Source organism: Andrographis paniculata, unplaced genomic scaffold (assembly GCF_009805555.1).
Source record: "Andrographis paniculata isolate CXL003 unplaced genomic scaffold, ASM980555v1 Contig61END, whole genome shotgun sequence".
NCBI classification, from domain to species: Eukaryota; Viridiplantae; Streptophyta; class Magnoliopsida; order Lamiales; family Acanthaceae; genus Andrographis; species Andrographis paniculata.
In genome coordinates this window covers 1,398,790-1,420,728 of record NW_026137597.1, presented here as the reverse complement: position 1 = coordinate 1,420,728, position 21,939 = coordinate 1,398,790, and the positions used below count along the sequence as shown (strand labels likewise).

The following is a 21,939-nucleotide window of genomic DNA, read 5'->3' as shown; positions in this document are numbered from 1 at the left end:
CCTCCTACTTCGGGCCCCACAACACAGTGTTAAGGCTAAAATTAATTATATAAGCATTTTATTATTCCCAAAAAAAACAAGTTTATAAATATTTACAAAAACTTACTCCCAAAACGGGAGGTTTTTTTTCTAGTTAGAATTTACATATAATACATCAGATGCAGTTCACTCATTCAACCCGTCTTTCTATCTCCCGAGACGTCCCCTGTCCCGGAGGTGCCATGCGTACCTGAATCAAATATTTTTCTTAAAAGCAGTCTAGAATTAAATCCATTTTAAGAACTAACATAAAATATGCCATGTCATGCTCGAAAATAGAGTTTAATTTCCGTCATTTGCAAAATAAATGCCATGCCATGCCCATACTGAAATAATGTAACAATAATGTCAAAATCGACAACTCATGCACATATACCCATATACACATGTCCAAGTGAGCAGCCGGAATAACCTCGGCTCCATAGTAACAGCTCACTAGACTATCATCAATAAATAGCCGGAAAATCCTCGGCTCAAGGAAGGACCTGGTAAACCCATAATAATATAACGGTCACCCGGTCACTCCCATATACCCACCATACGACTCCCGCAATCAATACATGGATAGTCGAACGTTGTCGCCATTAACCACCAGACACCCCATAGTCTGTGATAGCGAATATAGGACCCTCCTGTCTAGCCCTACCCCGTGTAACGTAGTAGAATCCGTGCAACCTGGAATCACCCGAAGGAAACCCGGAAACTCTACTCCTCCTCTCACGCCCTAACGGGATCGCGTTTGGAGTTTGGCATATGATCCTAAACTACCGGTAGACCTCACTAGTGATCAGTCCAATGAGTGGAACAACACCGAACACGAATGATTAGACCAAATACGTCTCAACTGCAATGGGTCTAATCCCTGAATGACCGTGCGACTAAGTCACCCAGTTGCCCGACTACTATCGTCCACTATCGCCAAAGTGTTACGGTACATCGGGGTCGAATATCCTAACCCCAGATGATGCCCTCGCCTAGCACTACCGCACACGGCGACTAAACGATAGATCCATAAAACATATCCGATAAATCGTGCAATGTGTGCAGCATGTCAATAAGTGAATCTAATGAAAAGGGCTGGTGAGACGGCCCACCTATCCTCCTTTTTATAAATTCACCAACACGATCAAATACGTATATCAAATATCGTAAAACGAAGTTTCACACATGCATATACACACACATATATACATATATAGATGCACTGACCAAATGATTCCACATAATATCATATCAATATCAGAATCAGAATCACATGCAACATAAATACCTAATTTCTTAAAATTAGATTTAATTCCCTACTGCTTACCTCCTACCGATACTTTCTGGATTTTATAACTTCACCCAAATCTCCTCCAACGTACACCTGTCCCATTATTTACTCAAATCAGATGAGCTTTATGCTTATTCTCAGGAGCTACCTGCTTATTCAAAAGCTAATTTCTATAATTAACTCGTCGGGCTCCAAACTTTTATATTTAGTAGAATATGATATTCTAGCTATAAAATCCTTCTACCTCATAATATTTATATTGCCCGATTATTAAATAAAAATACGCAAAGGTATGAACAAGCAGGCAGGTGCGATATACTGCCGTTTTCCATTCGGCTCGGATCGATACGAAATTCTCAGAATATAATACTAGGACTACGAATAGGCTATTAGCTAAAGAAATTCGTCGATTAAATAGTCAAATAGGCGGTTATGAATTTTTGAAGAATTTCTAATTTAATACTCCAATATCAAAATTCGTATTAAAATTTATAATCGGACTCTACGAATAGCAAGGAATACCATACCCAAGTCGGAATTAGAATCGGACGGCTAAATCTTTTTCTTTCCTTTTTTTCTTCTTTCTCTTCTTTCTCCTTCGCGTTCTTCTGCTTCGGCCTTCCTTGACAGGTGGGTTTGATTTGTTATATATATATATATAATTATATTATTATTATATATTATATTATATTATATTATATTATTATTATTAACGTTATTATTATTATTATTATTATAAATATTATCTTCATCATCATTACCTTTATTATTATTATATTATTATATATTTTATATTTTATATTTATATTTATCGATATTTATCCGTTTAACAGTCTTTTCAATCATAATTAATATATAAAATGGGAATAAAATTTATCCCAAAATATTAATTTCTTGATTCCAAAATATTATAAAAATATTTATTTGCTATAATAATATTATTTTATACATTCCGAAATCGGGGCATTACAATCCACTCCCCCTTAAAAAGATTTCGTCCCCGAAATCTAAACTCAAACACATAACAAGGCAACTTAATTAAACAATTGTGGGTATGCTTTGAACATTTCTTGTTCTACTTCCCACGTGGCTTCTTCCGCTCCATGTCTGGACCACATTACTTTCACCATACGAATATCTCGATTCCTCATGGTTCGGACCTTTGTGTCCATGATCCACAGAGGCTTTTCTTCATACGAAAGATCTTCATTCAGCTCTATCTCATCTGGAGACAAAATATGAGAAGGATCTGCAACATACCTACGAAGCTGAGATATATGAAACACATTATGGATACGCTCCATAGAATTTGGAAGTGCCAACCGATAGGCCCAATCACCAACTCGATCGGCAATTTCATAAGGTCCAACATAACGCGGACTCAATTTTCCTTTAATCCCAAACCTTCTAATACCTTTCATTGGGGATACTTTCAATAGGACAAAATCTCCACTTTGAAATTGACCCTCACGTCGGGCTCTATCGGCATAACTCTTTTGACGATCTTGAGCTGCCTTCATCTTTTCTCTGATAATTCGAATCTTATTTTTCGATTCCTCAATCATTTCCGGACCCAGTATCAGTCGATCACTCATATCGTCCCAACTCAAAGGAGTTCTGCATTTTCGACCATAAAGAGCTTCAAAAGGAGCCATTCCGATACTTGCTTGATGGCTATTATTATATGAAAATTCCACTAAATCCAAGTGGTCTTCCCAACTCCCTTGAAATTCCATAGCGCAAGCTCTTAGCATATCTTCCAGAATACGGATAGTTCTTTCTGACTGACCATCAGTCATAGGATGGAATGCAGTACTCATATGCAACTGAGTACCAAAGGCTTCCTGTAATTGTTGCCAAAATCGAGATTGAAAACGTGGATCACGATCTGATATGATCACCTCAGGAATACCGTGTCGTTTAACCACATAATGAACATATAATTTGGCCAATTTCTGCATACTCCAAGTCATACGTACTGGAATGAACACTGCTGACTTGGTCAATCTGTCTATAATTACCCAAATTGCATCTGTTCCCGACTTTGACCTTGGAAGTCCTGTTACAAAATCCATTGCGATAGAATCCCATTTCCAGAGTGGAACTTCTAAAGGTTGTAGCAACCCCATTGGTCTATGATGTTCTGCTTTTACCTTTTGACAATTTAAACATCGTGCAACAAATTTGGCTACATCCTTCTTCATGCCCTTCCACCAAAAGTGTTGACGTAGGTCATGATACATTTTATTTCCCCCCGGATGCACTGAGTATGGTGTATTATGAGCCTCACTCATAATCTGCTCTTTCAAATCATTTCGATCCTTTGGGATACACCACCTCCCGTGAAATCGAAGACTCCCATCTGGAGCAATATTAAAATTTTGAGTCTGACCGTACTGAACTTTCACTGCAAGCTCAACCATTTTATTATCTTCCATTTGAGCCGCTCTAATGCGATCATAAATTTCAGGCTCAACTTGTATCATTTGCAAATATCCCCGAGTCATACCCCGTCCAAGTACCTCAATTTCCATCCGCGCTAAATCTTGGCACAGTTCATCAGCAACCGACATGAAGCCCAAGTTATGCCTTGGTTTTCGACTTAAGGCATCGGCTACCACATTTGCTTTGCCTTCATGATACACAATTTCAAGATCATAATCCTTCACCAATTCTAACCATCTTCTTTGTCTTAAATTCAATTCTTTTTGGGTGAAGATATATTTCAAACTTTGATGGTCAGTAAATATTCTGCAATGGGCTCCATAAAGATAGTGTCTCCAAATCTTCAAAGCAAACACCACTGCTGCCATTTCCAAGTCGTGTGTCGGATAATTCTCTTCGTGAGGTTTTAGTTGTCGTGATGCATAAGCAATAACTCTTTGATTCTGCATTAAGACACATCCCAATCCCTGCTTCGAAGCATCACTATACACTTCAAAATCCTCACCTTCCACTGGTAAAGCCAAAATTGGCGCTGAAGTTAATCGATGTTTCAATTCTAAAAAGGATGACTCACACTCGTGATCCCAGTTAATCTTTGCATCCTTTTTCAGCAAATTAGTTAATGGTTTTGCAATCTTCGAAAAATCAAGAACGAATCGCCGATAATATCCTGCCAAACCCAAAAAGCTTCTTACTTCTGATTGATTGGTAGGTCTTGGCCAATCCAAGATTGCCGCCACTTTAGAAGGATCTACTGAGATACCCTTTCCAGAAACAACATGCCCCAAGAAAGCAACCTCCTTCAACCAAAACTCGCATTTGGATAACTTGGCATATAACTTTCTTGCACGTAATATGTTTAATATTACATGCAAATGTTTTGCATGCGTCTTTTTATCTGGGGAATAGACCAAGATATCGTCAATAAATACCACCACAAACTGATCGAGGTATGGTTGAAAAATTCTATTCATCAACTCCATAAACGCAGCCGGGGCGTTAGTCAACCCAAAGGACATAACCGTGAATTCATAATGCCCGTATCTAGTCCGAAAAGCTGTCTTCGGAATGTCATGCTCTGCAATCCTTAGCTGATGATATCCAGATCTCAAGTCAATCTTTGAGAATATAGTTGCACCTCTCAGTTGATCAAATAGATCATCAATCCTCGGAAGAGGATATTTGTTCTTCACCGTGACTTTGTTCAGTCCACGGTAGTCAATACATAACCTCAAACTTCCATCCTTCTTTTTCACAAATAAAACTGGAGCTCCCCAAGGCGATGTACTAGGCCGAATGTAACCCTTATCTAGCAATTCCTGTAGTTGCAATTTAAGTTCAGCTAGTTCTAAAGGTGCCATCCGGTATGGAGCCCTTGATACTGGCTCAGCACCCGGCACAATATCAATAGTAAAATCCACCTCACGAGCTGGTGGCATACCCGGAATGTCATCAGGAAATACATCAGGAAAATTTCGGACTACAGGAATATCTTGCAATCGCTGCTCCCCTTGCGTCAAATCTCTTACCTCACACAGATATACTGGAAACCCCTTACGAATAAATGATTGAAATGGTAGGAATGAAATTACCTTCATAGAAGGTTGTCTGGCAGATCCTGCATAATTCACCTGTTCGCCCATCGCTCCAACCAGCGAAATTGATCTTTTTCGACAATCAAATTGAGCTTGATATGCCACTAACCAATCCATCCCCAATATTACATCGAACTCGGATAGCTTGATGCCCAACAAGTTAGTAACAAAATCAACCCCTTCAATACTAACCGGAATCTGCATATAAAGCTCTCGGCATTCCAGCACTTCTCCTGATGGAAGTAAAACTTCCACTACCACTTCTACTGATGAATTCAGACCCAATCGTCTAACTAGACGCTTAGATATGAACGAGAACGTTGCACCCGAATCGAATAACACAAGAGCAGGAAAACCGCAAACCAGAAATCTACCCGTTAAAACCTCACCTGGATGATAATAAGCTTCTGCTTGGGTAAGAACATTTATTCGACCACGCTGGTCAGGTCCTCTGCCTGGCTGCCTAGATGACGAACGTGACTGACTTCGTCCCCCTCGCCAAGATGATCCTAATCCTCTCCCTTGTGACTGCGAAGACGGCGGCTGCCATGGCCTAAACCTCGGTTCTGGAAACTCCCTTGCAGTTACCACACTTGGACATAACCTGGCAATGTGACCACTACCACCACATTTAAAACATGTCAATGGAACTTTATCACAACGAGTACCTGGGTGGCTTGTTCCACAACGCCGACAAACAGCCCCCGATTGCTGAGACCTCTCCTGACTCGGTTCATTAATCGAAATCCCCTTATACGATGGCCCAGACTTGAACATTTGCCACCATTTCTTTTTACCCTTGGGCTCATCCTCCACTTTAGCTTTTCCCTTATCTCGAACCTGATGTTGATAACCTATTTCCTTCTCACTCTCCTTTTGTCTGACTTCCTGCTTCTGATAAAATCGGGCAGCACGCTCGTAAGCCTCATACAATGAACTGATATCCAACACCGCTAAAGCTTCTTGAATTCTGTGTTGCAACCCGTCTACAAAATGGTCAATTCTGTCTCGCTCACAGGAAAAGTAGTCAGGAACATACATCTCCAACTCATTAAACTTCACAAAATAATCCTCAACTGACATCGAGCCCTGCTTTAAGTCCAGCAATTCTTGCTTCTTCGCTTTTCGAATATGCGACGGTATAAACCTAGCCTTTAACTTTGCTTTAAATTCATCCCAAGTCATATCCACTTGGTCTACACCTGCAGCTTCTTCACCTAACCACCACCGATTTGCTCGGCCTTCCAAGAAATAGGCTCCAATATTAACTCGTTGATCTGGCGGAACCTGAACAACACGAAATATCTTTTCCATCTTTTCAACCCAAAACTCAAGGACTCCTGGCTCCACTGAACCAGAATATGTTGGTGGGTTATGCCGCATCACAGCATCAATGAAACTCCTCTGTTGAGGCATCATCGCGGCCATAAACTGCCGAAAGAAATCCTGACTAGGTGCCTCTGTTGGTACATGCGCTGGCACAGGATACTGTGACTCATCAGACGAAGGATCAAACTCTGGGCCTTGAATAGCCCTACGTACACCACCACCTCGAGAATTCGACATACTGCCCCCAATTTTTCCTGATTCAATATCAATTCAGCACACAGCTAAACCAAGCATAACAATAAAAGATAGATCACATTAACATGAATGCACCCGCAAAACCCAAACCTCACCAAACCAATTCAATATCATTATTATTTTCAAAACCTTTTTAATTCAAAGAGCCAAAATCTATCAAACCTAGGCTCTGATACCAACTTGTAACACCCCCAGTTGGCTCATACTGGAAATGCTACCGCCACACTGCATCATGAGGTCGTCACCTCCTACTTCGGGCCCCACAACACAGTGTTAAGGCTAAAATTAATTATATAAGCATTTTATTATTCCCAAAAAAAACAAGTTTATAAATATTTACAAAAACTTACTCCCAAAACGGGAGGTTTTTTTTCTAGTTAGAATTTACATATAATACATCAGATGCAGTTCACTCATTCAACCCGTCTTTCTATCTCCCGAGACGTCCCCTGTCCCGGAGGTGCCATGCGTACCTGAATCAAATATTTTTCTTAAAAGCAGTCTAGAATTAAATCCATTTTAAGAACTAACATAAAATATGCCATGTCATGCTCGAAAATAGAGTTTAATTTCCGTCATTTGCAAAATAAATGCCATGCCATGCCCATACTGAAATAATGTAACAATAATGTCAAAATCGACAACTCATGCACATATACCCATATACACATGTCCAAGTGAGCAGCCGGAATAACCTCGGCTCCATAGTAACAGCTCACTAGACTATCATCAATAAATAGCCGGAAAATCCTCGGCTCAAGGAAGGACCTGGTAAACCCATAATAATATAACGGTCACCCGGTCACTCCCATATACCCACCATACGACTCCCGCAATCAATACATGGATAGTCGAACGTTGTCGCCATTAACCACCAGACACCCCATAGTCTGTGATAGCGAATATAGGACCCTCCTGTCTAGCCCTACCCCGTGTAACGTAGTAGAATCCGTGCAACCTGGAATCACCCGAAGGAAACCCGGAAACTCTACTCCTCCTCTCACGCCCTAACGGGATCGCGTTTGGAGTTTGGCATATGATCCTAAACTACCGGTAGACCTCACTAGTGATCAGTCCAATGAGTGGAACAACACCGAACACGAATGATTAGACCAAATACGTCTCAACTGCAATGGGTCTAATCCCTGAATGACCGTGCGACTAAGTCACCCAGTTGCCCGACTACTATCGTCCACTATCGCCAAAGTGTTACGGTACATCGGGGTCGAATATCCTAACCCCAGATGATGCCCTCGCCTAGCACTACCGCACACGGCGACTAAACGATAGATCCATAAAACATATCCGATAAATCGTGCAATGTGTGCAGCATGTCAATAAGTGAATCTAATGAAAAGGGCTGGTGAGACGGCCCACCTATCCTCCTTTTTATAAATTCACCAACACGATCAAATACGTATATCAAATATCGTAAAACGAAGTTTCACACATGCATATACACACACATATATACATATATAGATGCACTGACCAAATGATTCCACATAATATCATATCAATATCAGAATCAGAATCACATGCAACATAAATACCTAATTTCTTAAAATTAGATTTAATTCCCTACTGCTTACCTCCTACCGATACTTTCTGGATTTTATAACTTCACCCAAATCTCCTCCAACGTACACCTGTCCCATTATTTACTCAAATCAGATGAGCTTTATGCTTATTCTCAGGAGCTACCTGCTTATTCAAAAGCTAATTTCTATAATTAACTCGTCGGGCTCCAAACTTTTATATTTAGTAGAATATGATATTCTAGCTATAAAATCCTTCTACCTCATAATATTTATATTGCCCGATTATTAAATAAAAATACGCAAAGGTATGAACAAGCAGGCAGGTGCGATATACTGCCGTTTTCCATTCGGCTCGGATCGATACGAAATTCTCAGAATATAATACTAGGACTACGAATAGGCTATTAGCTAAAGAAATTCGTCGATTAAATAGTCAAATAGGCGGTTATGAATTTTTGAAGAATTTCTAATTTAATACTCCAATATCAAAATTCGTATTAAAATTTATAATCGGACTCTACGAATAGCAAGGAATACCATACCCAAGTCGGAATTAGAATCGGACGGCTAAATCTTTTTCTTTCCTTTTTTTCTTCTTTCTCTTCTTTCTCCTTCGCGTTCTTCTGCTTCGGCCTTCCTTGACAGGTGGGTTTGATTTGTTATATATATATATATAATTATATTATTATTATATATTATATTATATTATATTATATTATTATTATTAACGTTATTATTATTATTATTATTATAAATATTATCTTCATCATCATTACCTTTATTATTATTATATTATTATATATTTTATATTTTATATTTATATTTATCGATATTTATCCGTTTAACAGTCTTTTCAATCATAATCAATATATAAAATGGGAATAAAATTTATCCCAAAATATTAATTTCTTGATTCCAAAATATTATAAAAATATTTATTTGCTATAATAATATTATTTTATACATTCCGAAATCGGGGCATTACACCTGCACTCAGGGAAAATTGATAACCAGGCCATCGCCAGCTAAAGTAGGTATTGAATCACCTACATTTTTGGAAAGAATACACGGGGATATATGTGGACCAATAGACCCACCGTGTGGGGCATTTAAATATTTTATGGTGCTTATTGATGCATCTACCAGATGGTCACATTTCTGTTTATTATCTACTCGCAATATGGCATTAGCGAGATTGCTTGCCCAAATTATTAAATTACGAGCACAATTTCCCGATAATCCAATTAAGAATATACGTCTGGATAATGCTGGTGAATATACATCGAATGCATTTGATGATTATTGCATGTCAATTGGAATTAATGTAGAGCACCCAGTTACTCATGTTCATACACAAAATGGCATGGCAGAATCACTTATTAAAATATTGCAATTGATTTCTAGACCATTACTGATGAGGTCTATGTTGCCCGTTTCAACTTGGGGGCATGCAATCTTACATGCAGGAATACTTATAAGAATTAGGCCGACAAGCTATCATAGCTATTCTCCGATGCAGTTAGTATTTGGTCACCAACCAAATATATCTCATCTACGTATTTTTGGGTGTGTTGTTTATGTTCCTATTCCACCCCCAAACATACAAAAATGGGTCCTCAACGTAGATTGGGCATTTATGTCGGATATGAATCGCCATCAATTATAAAATATCTTGAACCTATGACGGGTGATTTATTCACGACAAGATTTGCAGATTGTCATTTTGACGAATCATATTTTCCGACATTAGGGGGAGACAAAAACGAACCGAAAAGGGATATTAATTGGAAAATCCCATTGAATTTTTCTGATCCTCATACAAAGCAGTGTGAACTAGAAGTTCAACGCATTATACATTTGCAAAATATTGCAAATCAGTTACCGGATGCATTCAATGACTCGAGCAAAGTCACTCGATCATATATCCAAGCTGCTAATGTTCCGGCTAAAATAATTGTCCCTGATGGACAAATTGCAAGTGCTAATGAATCAACGACACACTTAAAGCGTGGTGGACCACTTGGTTCCAAAGATAAACATCCTCGAAAGAAAAGAGGAATTAATGATGATAATCATGAAAATATCAGGAATGACATTGATAAACTTCAATCTAACGAGGAACTCAACCCTGAAATAATTGCTCAAGAAGAGCACGATCTTGAAGAACATGATGAGATTATTGAAAACTCAATTGACTATGTTACTTCAAGAAAATGTTGGAATTGTAAAGAGACAATTATTGATAATGCCTTCGCAAACAGTTTAGCACTTGATATAATGGAAGAAAACGAGGATCCAGAGCCAAAATCGGTTTATGAATGTCTGCAAAGAAATAACTGGCCAAAATGGGAACATGCGATTCAATCAGAGCTTGACTCATTAAACAAAAGAGAGGTCCTCGGACCAATTGTTCAAACACCAGATGGTATAAAACCAGTTGGGTACAAATGGGTCTTTGTACGAAAAAGAAATGAGCATAATGAAATTGTGAGATATAAAGCCCGTCTTGTAGCTCAGGGATTCTCGCAAAGGCCTGGAGTAGATTTTGATGAAATGTACTCTCCAGTTGTTGATGGAATAACATTTAGATACCTTGTGAGCCTAGCAGTGCGAGAAAAACTCGATATGCATATTTTAGACGTAGTCACTGCATATCTTTATGGCTCATTAGATACTGATATTTATATGAAAAGTTCCTGAAGGATTCAATATGCCTGAAGCATACAAATTAAATCCAAAGGAATCATATTCCATCAAATTGAAAAAGTCATTGTATGGACTTAAACAATCAGGGCGAATGTGGTATAACCGTCTCAGTGACTGCTTAATAAAAGAAGGTTATACTAATGATCCAATATGCCCATGCGTCTTTATAAAGAAAAATAGATCAAATTTTGTCATTATTGTAATATATGTTGATGATCTCAACTTAATTGGAACTCCAGAAGAGATCCAAATTGCAGTTAAATATCTAAAGAAAGAATTTAAGATCAAAGATTTTGGAAAGACAAAATATTGTCTGGGATTACAAGTGGATCATGTGAACAACGGAATATTTATCCATCAATCAACATATACCCAAAAGGTATTAAAACAATTTTACATGGATAAATCTCACTCTCTGAGTACACCAATGGTGGTCAGATCCCTTGATCCCAATAAAGATCCATTTAGGTCAAGTGAAGAAAATGAAGAAATACTAGGCCCCGAATTACCATATCTCAGCGCTATTGGCGCATTAATGTACCTTGCAAATTGCACCAGGCCAGATATATCTTTTTCAGTAAATCTACTGGCCAGGTTTAGCGCACCCCCCACAAAGCGCCATTGGAATGGTATCAAGCACATTTTTCGTTATCTTCAGGGGACTCATGACCTCGGATTATTGTATTCGAGTGAATCTCAAAATGAATTAACTGGTTATGTTGATGCTGGTTATTTGTCTGATCCGCACAAAGCAAAATCTCAAACTGGCTATTTATTTACTTGTGGTGGAACCGCAATCTCTTGGAGATCTGCTAAACAGACAATAACAGCTACCTCTTCAAACCATGCTGAGGTTTTAGCAATTCATGAAGCTAGTCGTGAATGCGTTTGGTTGAGGTCCATGACTCACCATATTCAAAAAAATTGTGGCTTGATTACCGATGATATATTACCTCCTACAGTATTATATAAAGATAATGCAGCTTGTATAGTTCAATTAAAGGGAGGATATATTAAAGGCGATCGGACAAAGCACATATCTCCGAAATTCTTTTTCACTCACGATCTTCAGAAAAGTGGTGAAATTAATGTGCATAAAATTCGATCGTCTGAAAATTTTGCAGATTTATTTACGAAGGCGCTACCGACTGCAACATTCAACAAACTGGTGCAAGGAATTGGAATGCGTCGGATGAAAGACATCAAATAAAGTCCAAAACAGGGGGAGCACATTAATACAAGAATGATGTACTATTTTTCCTTCACTGTGATTTTTTCCCATATGGTTTTTTCATAGTAAGGTTTTAACGAGGCACATTCTTTGTATAAAACATCCAAGGGGGAGTGTTATACACCACACAACAACAACGTCGACGAAATGTGGATGTTTTATAATCATGTATTCTACCGCCTCACTCACCTATATATGTATGTCTTTGGTTATAAAATGGATACACAAAAATCCTTTTCTCCTTCACTTTCCATTCATTGCATCTTTCTATCTGCGCATTTATTGCATACTAATATCTATATATATAATATAAGTATAATAATTACTTATATACATACAGACATACACAACCGTACACCCATGTAAACATACATACATATACACATTTATTAATATTATATAACATTAGTATTGTACACATAATGAACAACAAAATTATACGAACTGAACAACAAGTATATACGTGGATTATTTTAAACATAATGTACAATCTCATTTTACCTATAAACAGGCTTGTTCTGTAGATTGCCTTCAATTCAATGAAAACACAAAGCTCATTTATTACACTATATTTTCTCTCTCACTCTCCCCCACTCTTTAATATTACACGCATATATACATACATATATTTATTAGTGTAATCATTGCATTTATATATATTATCTTATATATCATACACGCACCCATACATATATATACTTAATACTTATCCATATATTATTTATTATATAACACGTTATCAGTAGGAAGTTTTTTGTCTATTTTATTTTTGGTAAATTTTATTTTTATACTATCTATATTATTTATTTTTTAAATTATGGAAAATCTTGCAAAATTTTCTTTTAAACCTTTGTCTCTCAATAGTTTTCTGAGTTGGTCCAAATGCATTTGGTTTCTATGGGCCTTGTTCATACAATTACCAGTTATAATGCTGCTACAAGCCAAGATCGGGTTAAGGCTATTATGTTCATCCGTCATCATCTGGACATTCCTCTACAATCTGAATATTTGACGGTGAAAGATCCACTAGATTTGTGGAATGAATTAAGGGAGAGATTTGGACACTTGAAATATATCACTCTCCCGAAAGCCCGACATTATTGGCTTAACCACCGGTTGCAGAATTATAAAACTGTTACAGAGTACAACTCTATTATCCATCAGATTACATCTCAGTTAAAACTCTACGGAGAAAATGTTACTGAGAATGATAAATTGAAAAAGACTCTCTCTACCTTTCATACTTCTAATGTTGTCCTGCAACAACAATATCGTGAGAAAAACTTTAAAAAATACTCACAACTCATTGAATGTCTTTTATTAGCTGAGCAAAATAATGAGTTAGTGATGAAAAATCATTAGTCCCGGCCCACTGGTTCCAGTCCGTTCCCTGAAGCGAACGTGACATTTTTAGAACAATGCTGAGGACGTGGTAGAGGCCGTGAGAGTCACCGCGGTCGATATATCCCTTACAATCACCGCGGTTTTGACATTAATAAGAAGCAGAGTAAACCCCAATATGGGGATATAGCCGAAAAGGCTAAACAGGGAAAGAGGCAAATTGGCAGTTGTAATCGGTGTGGCATTGAAGGCCATTGGGCCAATACCTGCAGAACAACCAAACACCTAACAGATCTTCTGGATTACGACACAACGCATCTTGATATAGCAGATTTTTTCGTAGATCCAACAAACCCTAGTGACAGACATACTATGTCATTTTATATTTTGTAATATTTAAATTCACATATTACCTTTTTGTAATACATATATGTGCCTTTATTAATACCGCGTTTATTTATATTTGAAGGTTAAATAGATGCCAATCAAAATTATGCAAATATGTGTTTCATTGACAGTGCAATGACACATACCATTTTGAAACACAAAAAATATTTTTCATATTTGAAAAAGGGAAAGAATGAATGTCAATACAATAAGTGACAGTGTAAAATTAATTGAAGGCTCTTGAGAAGCCCTTATATTTCTCCCGCGGGGAAGAAAATTGTGATACAGTATGCACTGTTGGCCACTAATGCTCGAAGAAATCTACTGAGCTTTCATGACATTCGGAAAAATGGTTATCACATTGAAACTATGAGTGATACCGATGGTGAATTTTTATTGATCACCAATATCATTGATAAAAAGAAATGCATCATTGAGAGATTGTCTTCACTCTCTACTGACTTATATTATGCCAGATTAGGTGTTGTAGAAACACACCTCATGGTAGATCAAAAGACTACCGATTTTCAAATATGCCATAATCGCCTTGGGCATCCTGACAGTATAATGATGAGGCGAATAATTGAGAATTCGCATGGCCATTCATTAAAAGGTCAAAAAGTGTTAAACTCAAAGGAGTTAACCTGTGTTACTTGCACTCAGGGAAAATTGATAACCAGGCCATCGCCAACTAAAGTATGTATTGAATCACCTACATTTTTTAAAAGAATGCACGGGGATATATGTGGAGCAATAGACCCACCGTGTGGGCCATTTAAATATATTATGGTGCTTATTGATGCAGCTACCAGATGGTCACATGTTTGTTTACTATCTATTCGCAATATTTGCGAGATTGCTTGCCCAAATTATTAAATTACGGGCACAATTTCCCGATAATCCAATTAAGACTATACGCCTGAATAATGTTGGTGAATATACATTGAATGAATTTGATGATTATTACATGTCGATTAGAATTAATGTAGAGCACCCAGTTGCTTATGTTCATACACAAAATGTTTTGGCAGAATCACTTATTAAAATATTGCAATTGATTTATAGAGCATTACTGATGAGGTCTATGTTGCCTGTTTTAGCTTGGGGCATGCAATCTTACATGCAGGAACACTTATAAGAATGAGACCGACAAGCTATCATAGTTATTCCCATATGCAATTAGTATTCGGTCACGAACCAAATATATCTCATCTAAGTATTTTTGGGTGTGTTGTTTTTGTTCCTATTCGACCCCCCAAACGTACAAAAATGGGTCCTCTACGTAGATTGGGCATTTATGTCAAATATGAATCACCGTCAATTATAAAATATCTTGAACCTATGACGGGTGATTTATTCACTGCAAGATTTGCATATTGTTATTTTGATGAATCATATTTTCCGACATTATGGAGAGACAAAAATGAACCGAAAAGGGATATTAATTGGAAAATCCCATTGAATTTTTGTGATCCTCACACAAAGCAGTGTGAATTAGAAGTTCAATGCATTATACATTTGCAAAATATTGCAAATCAATTACCGGATGCATTTAATGACTCGAGTAAAGTTACTCGATCATATATTCAAGCTGCTAATACTTCGGCTAAAATAATTGTCCCTGATGGACAAATTGGAAGTTCTAATGAATCAACGACACGCTTGAAGCGTGGTAGACTACTTGGTTCCAAAGACAAATATCCTCGAAAGAAAAGAGGAATTAATGATGATAATCATGAAAATATAAGGAATGACATTGATAAACTTCAATCTAATTAGGAAGTCAATCCTGAAATAATTGCTCAAGAAGAGCACGATCTTAAAAAACATGATGAGATTATTGAAAACTCAATTAACTATGTTACTTCAATAAAATATTGGAACCGTAAAGAGGCAATTATTGTTAATGCCTTCGCATACAGTTTAGCACTTGATATAATAGAAGAAAATGAGGATTTAGAGCCAAAATCGGTTCATGAATGTTGGCAAAGAAATGACTGACAAAAATGGGAGAATGCGATCCAATCAAAGCTTGACTCATTAAACAAAAGAGAAGTCTTCGGACCAATTGTTCAAACACCAGATGGTATAAAACTAGTTGGATACAAATGGGTGTTTGTACGAAAAAGAAATGAGCATAATGAAATTGTGAGATGTAAAGCCTGTCTTGTAGCTCAAGGATTCTCACAAAGACCTGGAGTAGATTTTGATAAAACATACTCTCATATTGATCGAATAACATTTAGATATCTTGTGAGCCTAGCAGTGCGAGAAAAGCTCGATATGCGTCTTTTAGACATAGTTACTGCATATCTTTATAACTCCTAGGATACTGATATTTATATGAAAGTTCCTGAGGGATTCAATATGCCTGAAGCATACAAATTAAACCCAAAAGAATCATATTCTATCCAATTGAAAAAGTCATTGTATGGATTTAAACAATCAGGGCGAATGTGGTATAACCGTCTCAATGAATGTTCATTAAAAGAAGGTTATACTAATGATCCAATATGCTAATGCGTCTTTATAAAGAAAAATGAATCAAAATTTGTCATTATTGCAATATATGTTTACGATCTCAATTTAATTAGAACTCCTAAAGAGAACCAAATTACAGTTGAATATCTAAAGAAAGAATTTGAGATCAAAGATTTTGGAAAGACAAGTGGATCATATGAATAACAGAATATTTATCCATCAATCCACATATACTCAAAATGTATTAAAGCAATTCTATATGGATAAATCTCACTCTCTGAGTACACCAATGGTAGTCAGATCCCTTGATCCCAGTAAAGATCCATTTAGGCCAAGAGAAGAAAATGAAGAAATACTTTGCCCCGAGGTACCATATCTCAGTGCTATTGGCACATTAATGTACCTTGTAAATTGTACCAGGGCAAATATATCTTATTCAGTAAATTTACTGGTCAAGTTTAGCGCATCCCTCAGTAAGCGCCATTGAAATGGTATCAAGCACATTTTTCGTTACCTTCAGGGGACTTATGACCTCGGTTTATTTTATTTGAGTGAATCTCAAAATGAATTAATTGGTTATGCTGATGCTGATTATCAGTCTGATCCACACAAAGCAAAATCTCAAACTGGCTATTTATTTACTTGTGGAGGAACCACAATCTCTTGGGGATCTGCTAAACAGACGATAACAACTACTTCTTCAAACCATACTGAGGTTTTAGCAATTCACGAAGCCAGTCATGAATGTGTTTGGTTGAGGTTTATAACTCATCATATTCAGAAAAATTGTGGCTTGATCACTGATAATATATTACCTCCTACAATATTATTAGAGGATAATGCAGCTTGTATAACTCAGTTAAAAGAAGGATATATTAAAGGCGATCGGACAAAGCACATATCTCCGAAGTTCTTTTTCACTCACGATCTTCAGAAAAGTGGTGAAATTAATATGCAACAAATTCGTTCGTCTGAAAATTTTGCAGATTTTTTTATGAAGGCGCTACCGACTGCAACATTCAACAAACTGGTGCAAAGAATTGGAATGCGTCGGATGAAAGACATCAAATAAAGTCCAAAACAGGGGGAGCGTATTAATACAAGAATGTTGTACTATTTTTCCTTCACTACGATTTTTTCCCACTGGATTTTTCATATTAAGGCTTTATCGAGGCACATTCTTTGTTTAAAATATCCAAATTAGAGTGTTATACACATAATAAACAACAAAATCATACAAAATGAACAACAAATATATACGTAGATGATTTTAGACCTAATGTACAATCTCATTTTGCATATAAACAAATTGCCTTCAATTCAATAAAAAGACAAAGCACATTTATTACACTACACTTTATCTCTCTCTCCCCCACTCTTTAAAATTACACGCATATATACATATGTTTATTAATATAATCATTGCATTTATATATATTATCTTATATATCATCCACGCACCCATACATATATATATATGATAACTTTCATTAAATTTTCTAATTCTAAGTTTAATTTTCTATTTACTTTCTATGCATTACATTCTTGTTATTTATTTTCTATTCTTTTTAATTATTCATCTTTATTTTCTATTCATTTAAAATTCCTATAATACTTTTATTTATTTATTTTTATTAACTTCAATTTTTTTTTATCTTCATATATAACTCTTAATTTCTATCATATAATTTTAATTTTTTATTATTAAAAAAAAAGTAGATAGACAATAATATGAAAAATAAATAGTTTAAAAATATATATATTAGCAACCATTAAATAATAATACAAAATATTTATAAAAAATATCAATGTATATATACTCAATTTGCAAATACTGTTAAATAATAAGTAGATTTATTTTATATATAAATACTTACAAATAAATTATATGTATATATATATATATTTAAATATCCATAACTATTAAATTTTAATATAAAATATTTATAAAAAATATTAATTTTGATTAAATAAAGTATTAATAAGTTAATGAACATGTACTTCGAATATTCTGTATATTTGTCATTATTTTGTGAAAAAATATAATAATAAAATTTATAATTGTTCACATAAATTAAGGATTCTGAATTATATTAGGTATATAGAATTATAAATAAAATATTATTTTGAGGACAAAATTAAAAGTTTATTGGTAAAAATTTATAAAATTATAAATAGAGAATTGTGAAAATAAATAGAAAGATACGAAGAACAAATATATAAATAGGATCGACGTGAAATCAATTTGCGAAATAGAGAAAGAAGTAAGTACTAAATATTTATTTTTGTTTAAATTAAATATATATTAATTCAATTTTATTTTATTTTAAAATTTTTTTACCAGCGAACACGTCCCCACCTTTAAATTATTTATGCCGAGCTGCCACGTGTTCTGATGCCTCGTTTCTCGACGTGTCTAACATGGACCCCACACGAATGAGTAGTTTCTGAAAGCTCCCACGACAGATCTGGACCGTCGGGATCCGTATCCAACACTATGAACGACGTAGATCGACCGGCGTCGAAGTCCCGGATCTCTCAGAAATACTACTGCATTAAAAGTCAAACCAAGGCAGAGGCAGAGCGTTTCTAGTATTGAATTTGATCCTATACATCTTCCCCAACCCTAATTATTATCTTCCCTCATTTCCGTATCGGCCAAAACGATGTCGTTTCTACACGATATACCTCACTCTCCGGCGACTGCGAAGCCACCGGGAACCGCCTCGCCGTCGTATGTCGCCACCGCACCCTTGGCAAACCTCTCCGTACTCCAATCTCGAATGGATTCCCTCCGGAGGTTCCTCTCCGATTCGGTCAACACCAATACCTTACTCGCTCAACCCCAAATCGACACGGTTTCTTCCGAAATCGCATCCGCAATCCACCAGATCGTCCTCAACGGCGCCGCGCTGCTGTCGTGCTCGCCGTCCGTTTCCGCGACGGACAAAAAATTGGGGAAATCAACGGATTGCTCGGCCGACTTCGACGCCGAATCGGCGGAGGATTACGAGATAATCGAGATGGACGCGGTGGAGCTGCTGGCGGAGCACGTCCATTTCTGCGAGATCTGCGGGAAAGGATTCAAGCGCGACGCCAATTTGCGGATGCACATGCGAGCTCACGGAAACCAATTCAAAACTCCCGAGGCATTAGCGAAGCCGGCTGAGAGATCCGGCGATTCAATTGGACGGCGGCGGAGGTTTTCGTGCCCCTACGTCGGTTGCAACAGGAACAAGCTCCACGAAAAATTCCGGCCGCTGAAGAGCGGCGTGTGCGTGAAGAATCACTTCAAGCGTAGCCATTGCCCAAAGATGTATTGGTGCAATCGGTGCCATAAGAAGAGCTTCTCCGTGGTGGCTGATTTGAAGAGCCATTTGAAGCAGTGCGGAGAGAGCAAGTGGAGGTGTTCCTGTGGGTGCCATTTTTGGCGCAAGGATAAGCTGTTTGGGCACGTGGCATTGTTCGACGGAGGGCACGTGCCGGTGCCGGTGCCGGCGGAGGAGGAGAAGAATACCGTTGGTGGTGGGGAATTGGAGGAGAGTGGCGATCCTACTACTACTACTACTAATAATAATAATAGCTTTTTTGAAGGATTGGATGATTGGTTTGAAGAGAGGTCGACTGGTCCGGCAATGGAGCAATTCTTCATCAGGTTTTGAATTTGATCCACCTATCTGTTTCTATTCATTTTCGTTTTTTTGCAGCAGCTGTGTTGTGTTGTGTTTATTCATGTGTTCTTGCGTTGGGCGATTTCGATGTATATAATTTGATTTGATAGGATGAATTTTTATTGCTCTGTTTATATTTAATATTAAAAATATTGCTATTTTCGTCTTATTCTAAAGTTTTATTTACTTTTTGTGTGTTGATTTTTAAATATTAATTAATATATCACAATATAATACAAATTAAGCAAAAAATATAAAAATATTTTCATTGGTGTCTTATAATACTAACAGAAGATATTTTTATAAAAAAAAATTATACAAATATAAAAATATTTTTAATATTAATACAATAATGTAAATGTGACCTTTAGAGGCGGAAAGTAAAAGTATTATATTTGTATAATTTTTTATACAAATTTTTTTATATTAACATTAATGAAAATATTTTTGTAATTTTTTTTAATTTGATGTTTTAATATAATATTAATATTAAAAATAAAAATGAAAAAGTAAATAAGATCTTAATATAATATTAATATTAAAAATCAATATGTAAAAAAATAACTCACGTATATTATTTATGGTATTTATCATAACTTACGTATATTTACAGTGCTTAATAAATTTATTTACAGTTAATAGATGAGAAGTATATAAATAGATAATACAAAATATATATTAATATAATGCAAATAATTAAACATTTCATATAAATAGATGGCACCGGCAGTACATAATAATACCATATACATCCCATACTCCCGATTGAGTTCACCATACGGTGTATATTCATGTTGGATAATCGGTTATTTTACAATCGATTATTTTGTGAGTGAAAATGCAATGGGTCGGTGTATCAAATTAATATAATTAATTTAGAAGAAATAAATAAGTATTTGTTTATTTGTGTATGGGGTTTCATTAATATTTTTGTTATTTTGCATGTCTTAAGACAAACTAAATTGTGCAACCCCAAATTAAACCCGTGTATATGGCCTAAGTCGCAATATTATTTGGATAAAATATTATCTGTTGGATAGATTTATTATAATCTCAAACGGAAGGTTTGAAATTAGAATAAATTACAATCGTTTCAAACGGAAGGTTTGAAATTAGAATAAATTACGATAGTCACAAACGGAAGGTTTGTAATTAGAATAAATTACGACTGCTTCAAACGGAAAATTTGAATTTATAATTAATTACATCAATAATTAAGGTCGTAATTATGATCATAATTGATCCCTGCCATTTTGGCCGAGTGGAGGCGCCTATATAAATGGTCTCCCCCTCCATTCTAATATCCAACATAAATAATCCTTTCGTCCCTCTCTCCTCTCTTCTAGCTTTCCGGCCGCCTCCCCAGCTCAGTTCCTCTCTCATTTTGTTCGCCGGAGGTCTAACGATTAGAGGTGCCACTCTCATTGGAGACGGAAACCGTTTTATCTTTGGATTAGAACGCCACCCACCGGAGGCACTACCGGGGCGTATCTAATTTTCGAAAATAGGATCTATCCTCGACTCGGTTTCACATTCATTCTCGCAATACCCATATAATCCAACAATCGAAAATTAGATAATCAATCCCTGCCGAAGTCGCCGCCGGAACCTCCGCCGGAGCCTCCACTGGAAAAGTCTCCGGAAT

The 21,939-nt window shown here is 36.4% G+C and overlaps 1 protein-coding gene across 1 annotated transcript; it reads left to right on the top strand.

Annotated features, from left to right (window-relative positions):
• Positions 1-19,225: 19,225 nt before the first annotated feature.
• LOC127260234 (protein SENSITIVE TO PROTON RHIZOTOXICITY 1-like) lies at positions 19,226-20,456 on the top strand. Its single transcript, XM_051287925.1, has one exon. The coding sequence runs from the start codon at positions 19,290-19,292 to the stop codon at positions 20,283-20,285; it is 996 nt and encodes a 331-aa protein (XP_051143882.1). The 5' UTR covers positions 19,226-19,289; the 3' UTR covers positions 20,286-20,456.
• The last annotated feature ends 1,483 nt before the right edge of the window (positions 20,457-21,939 follow it).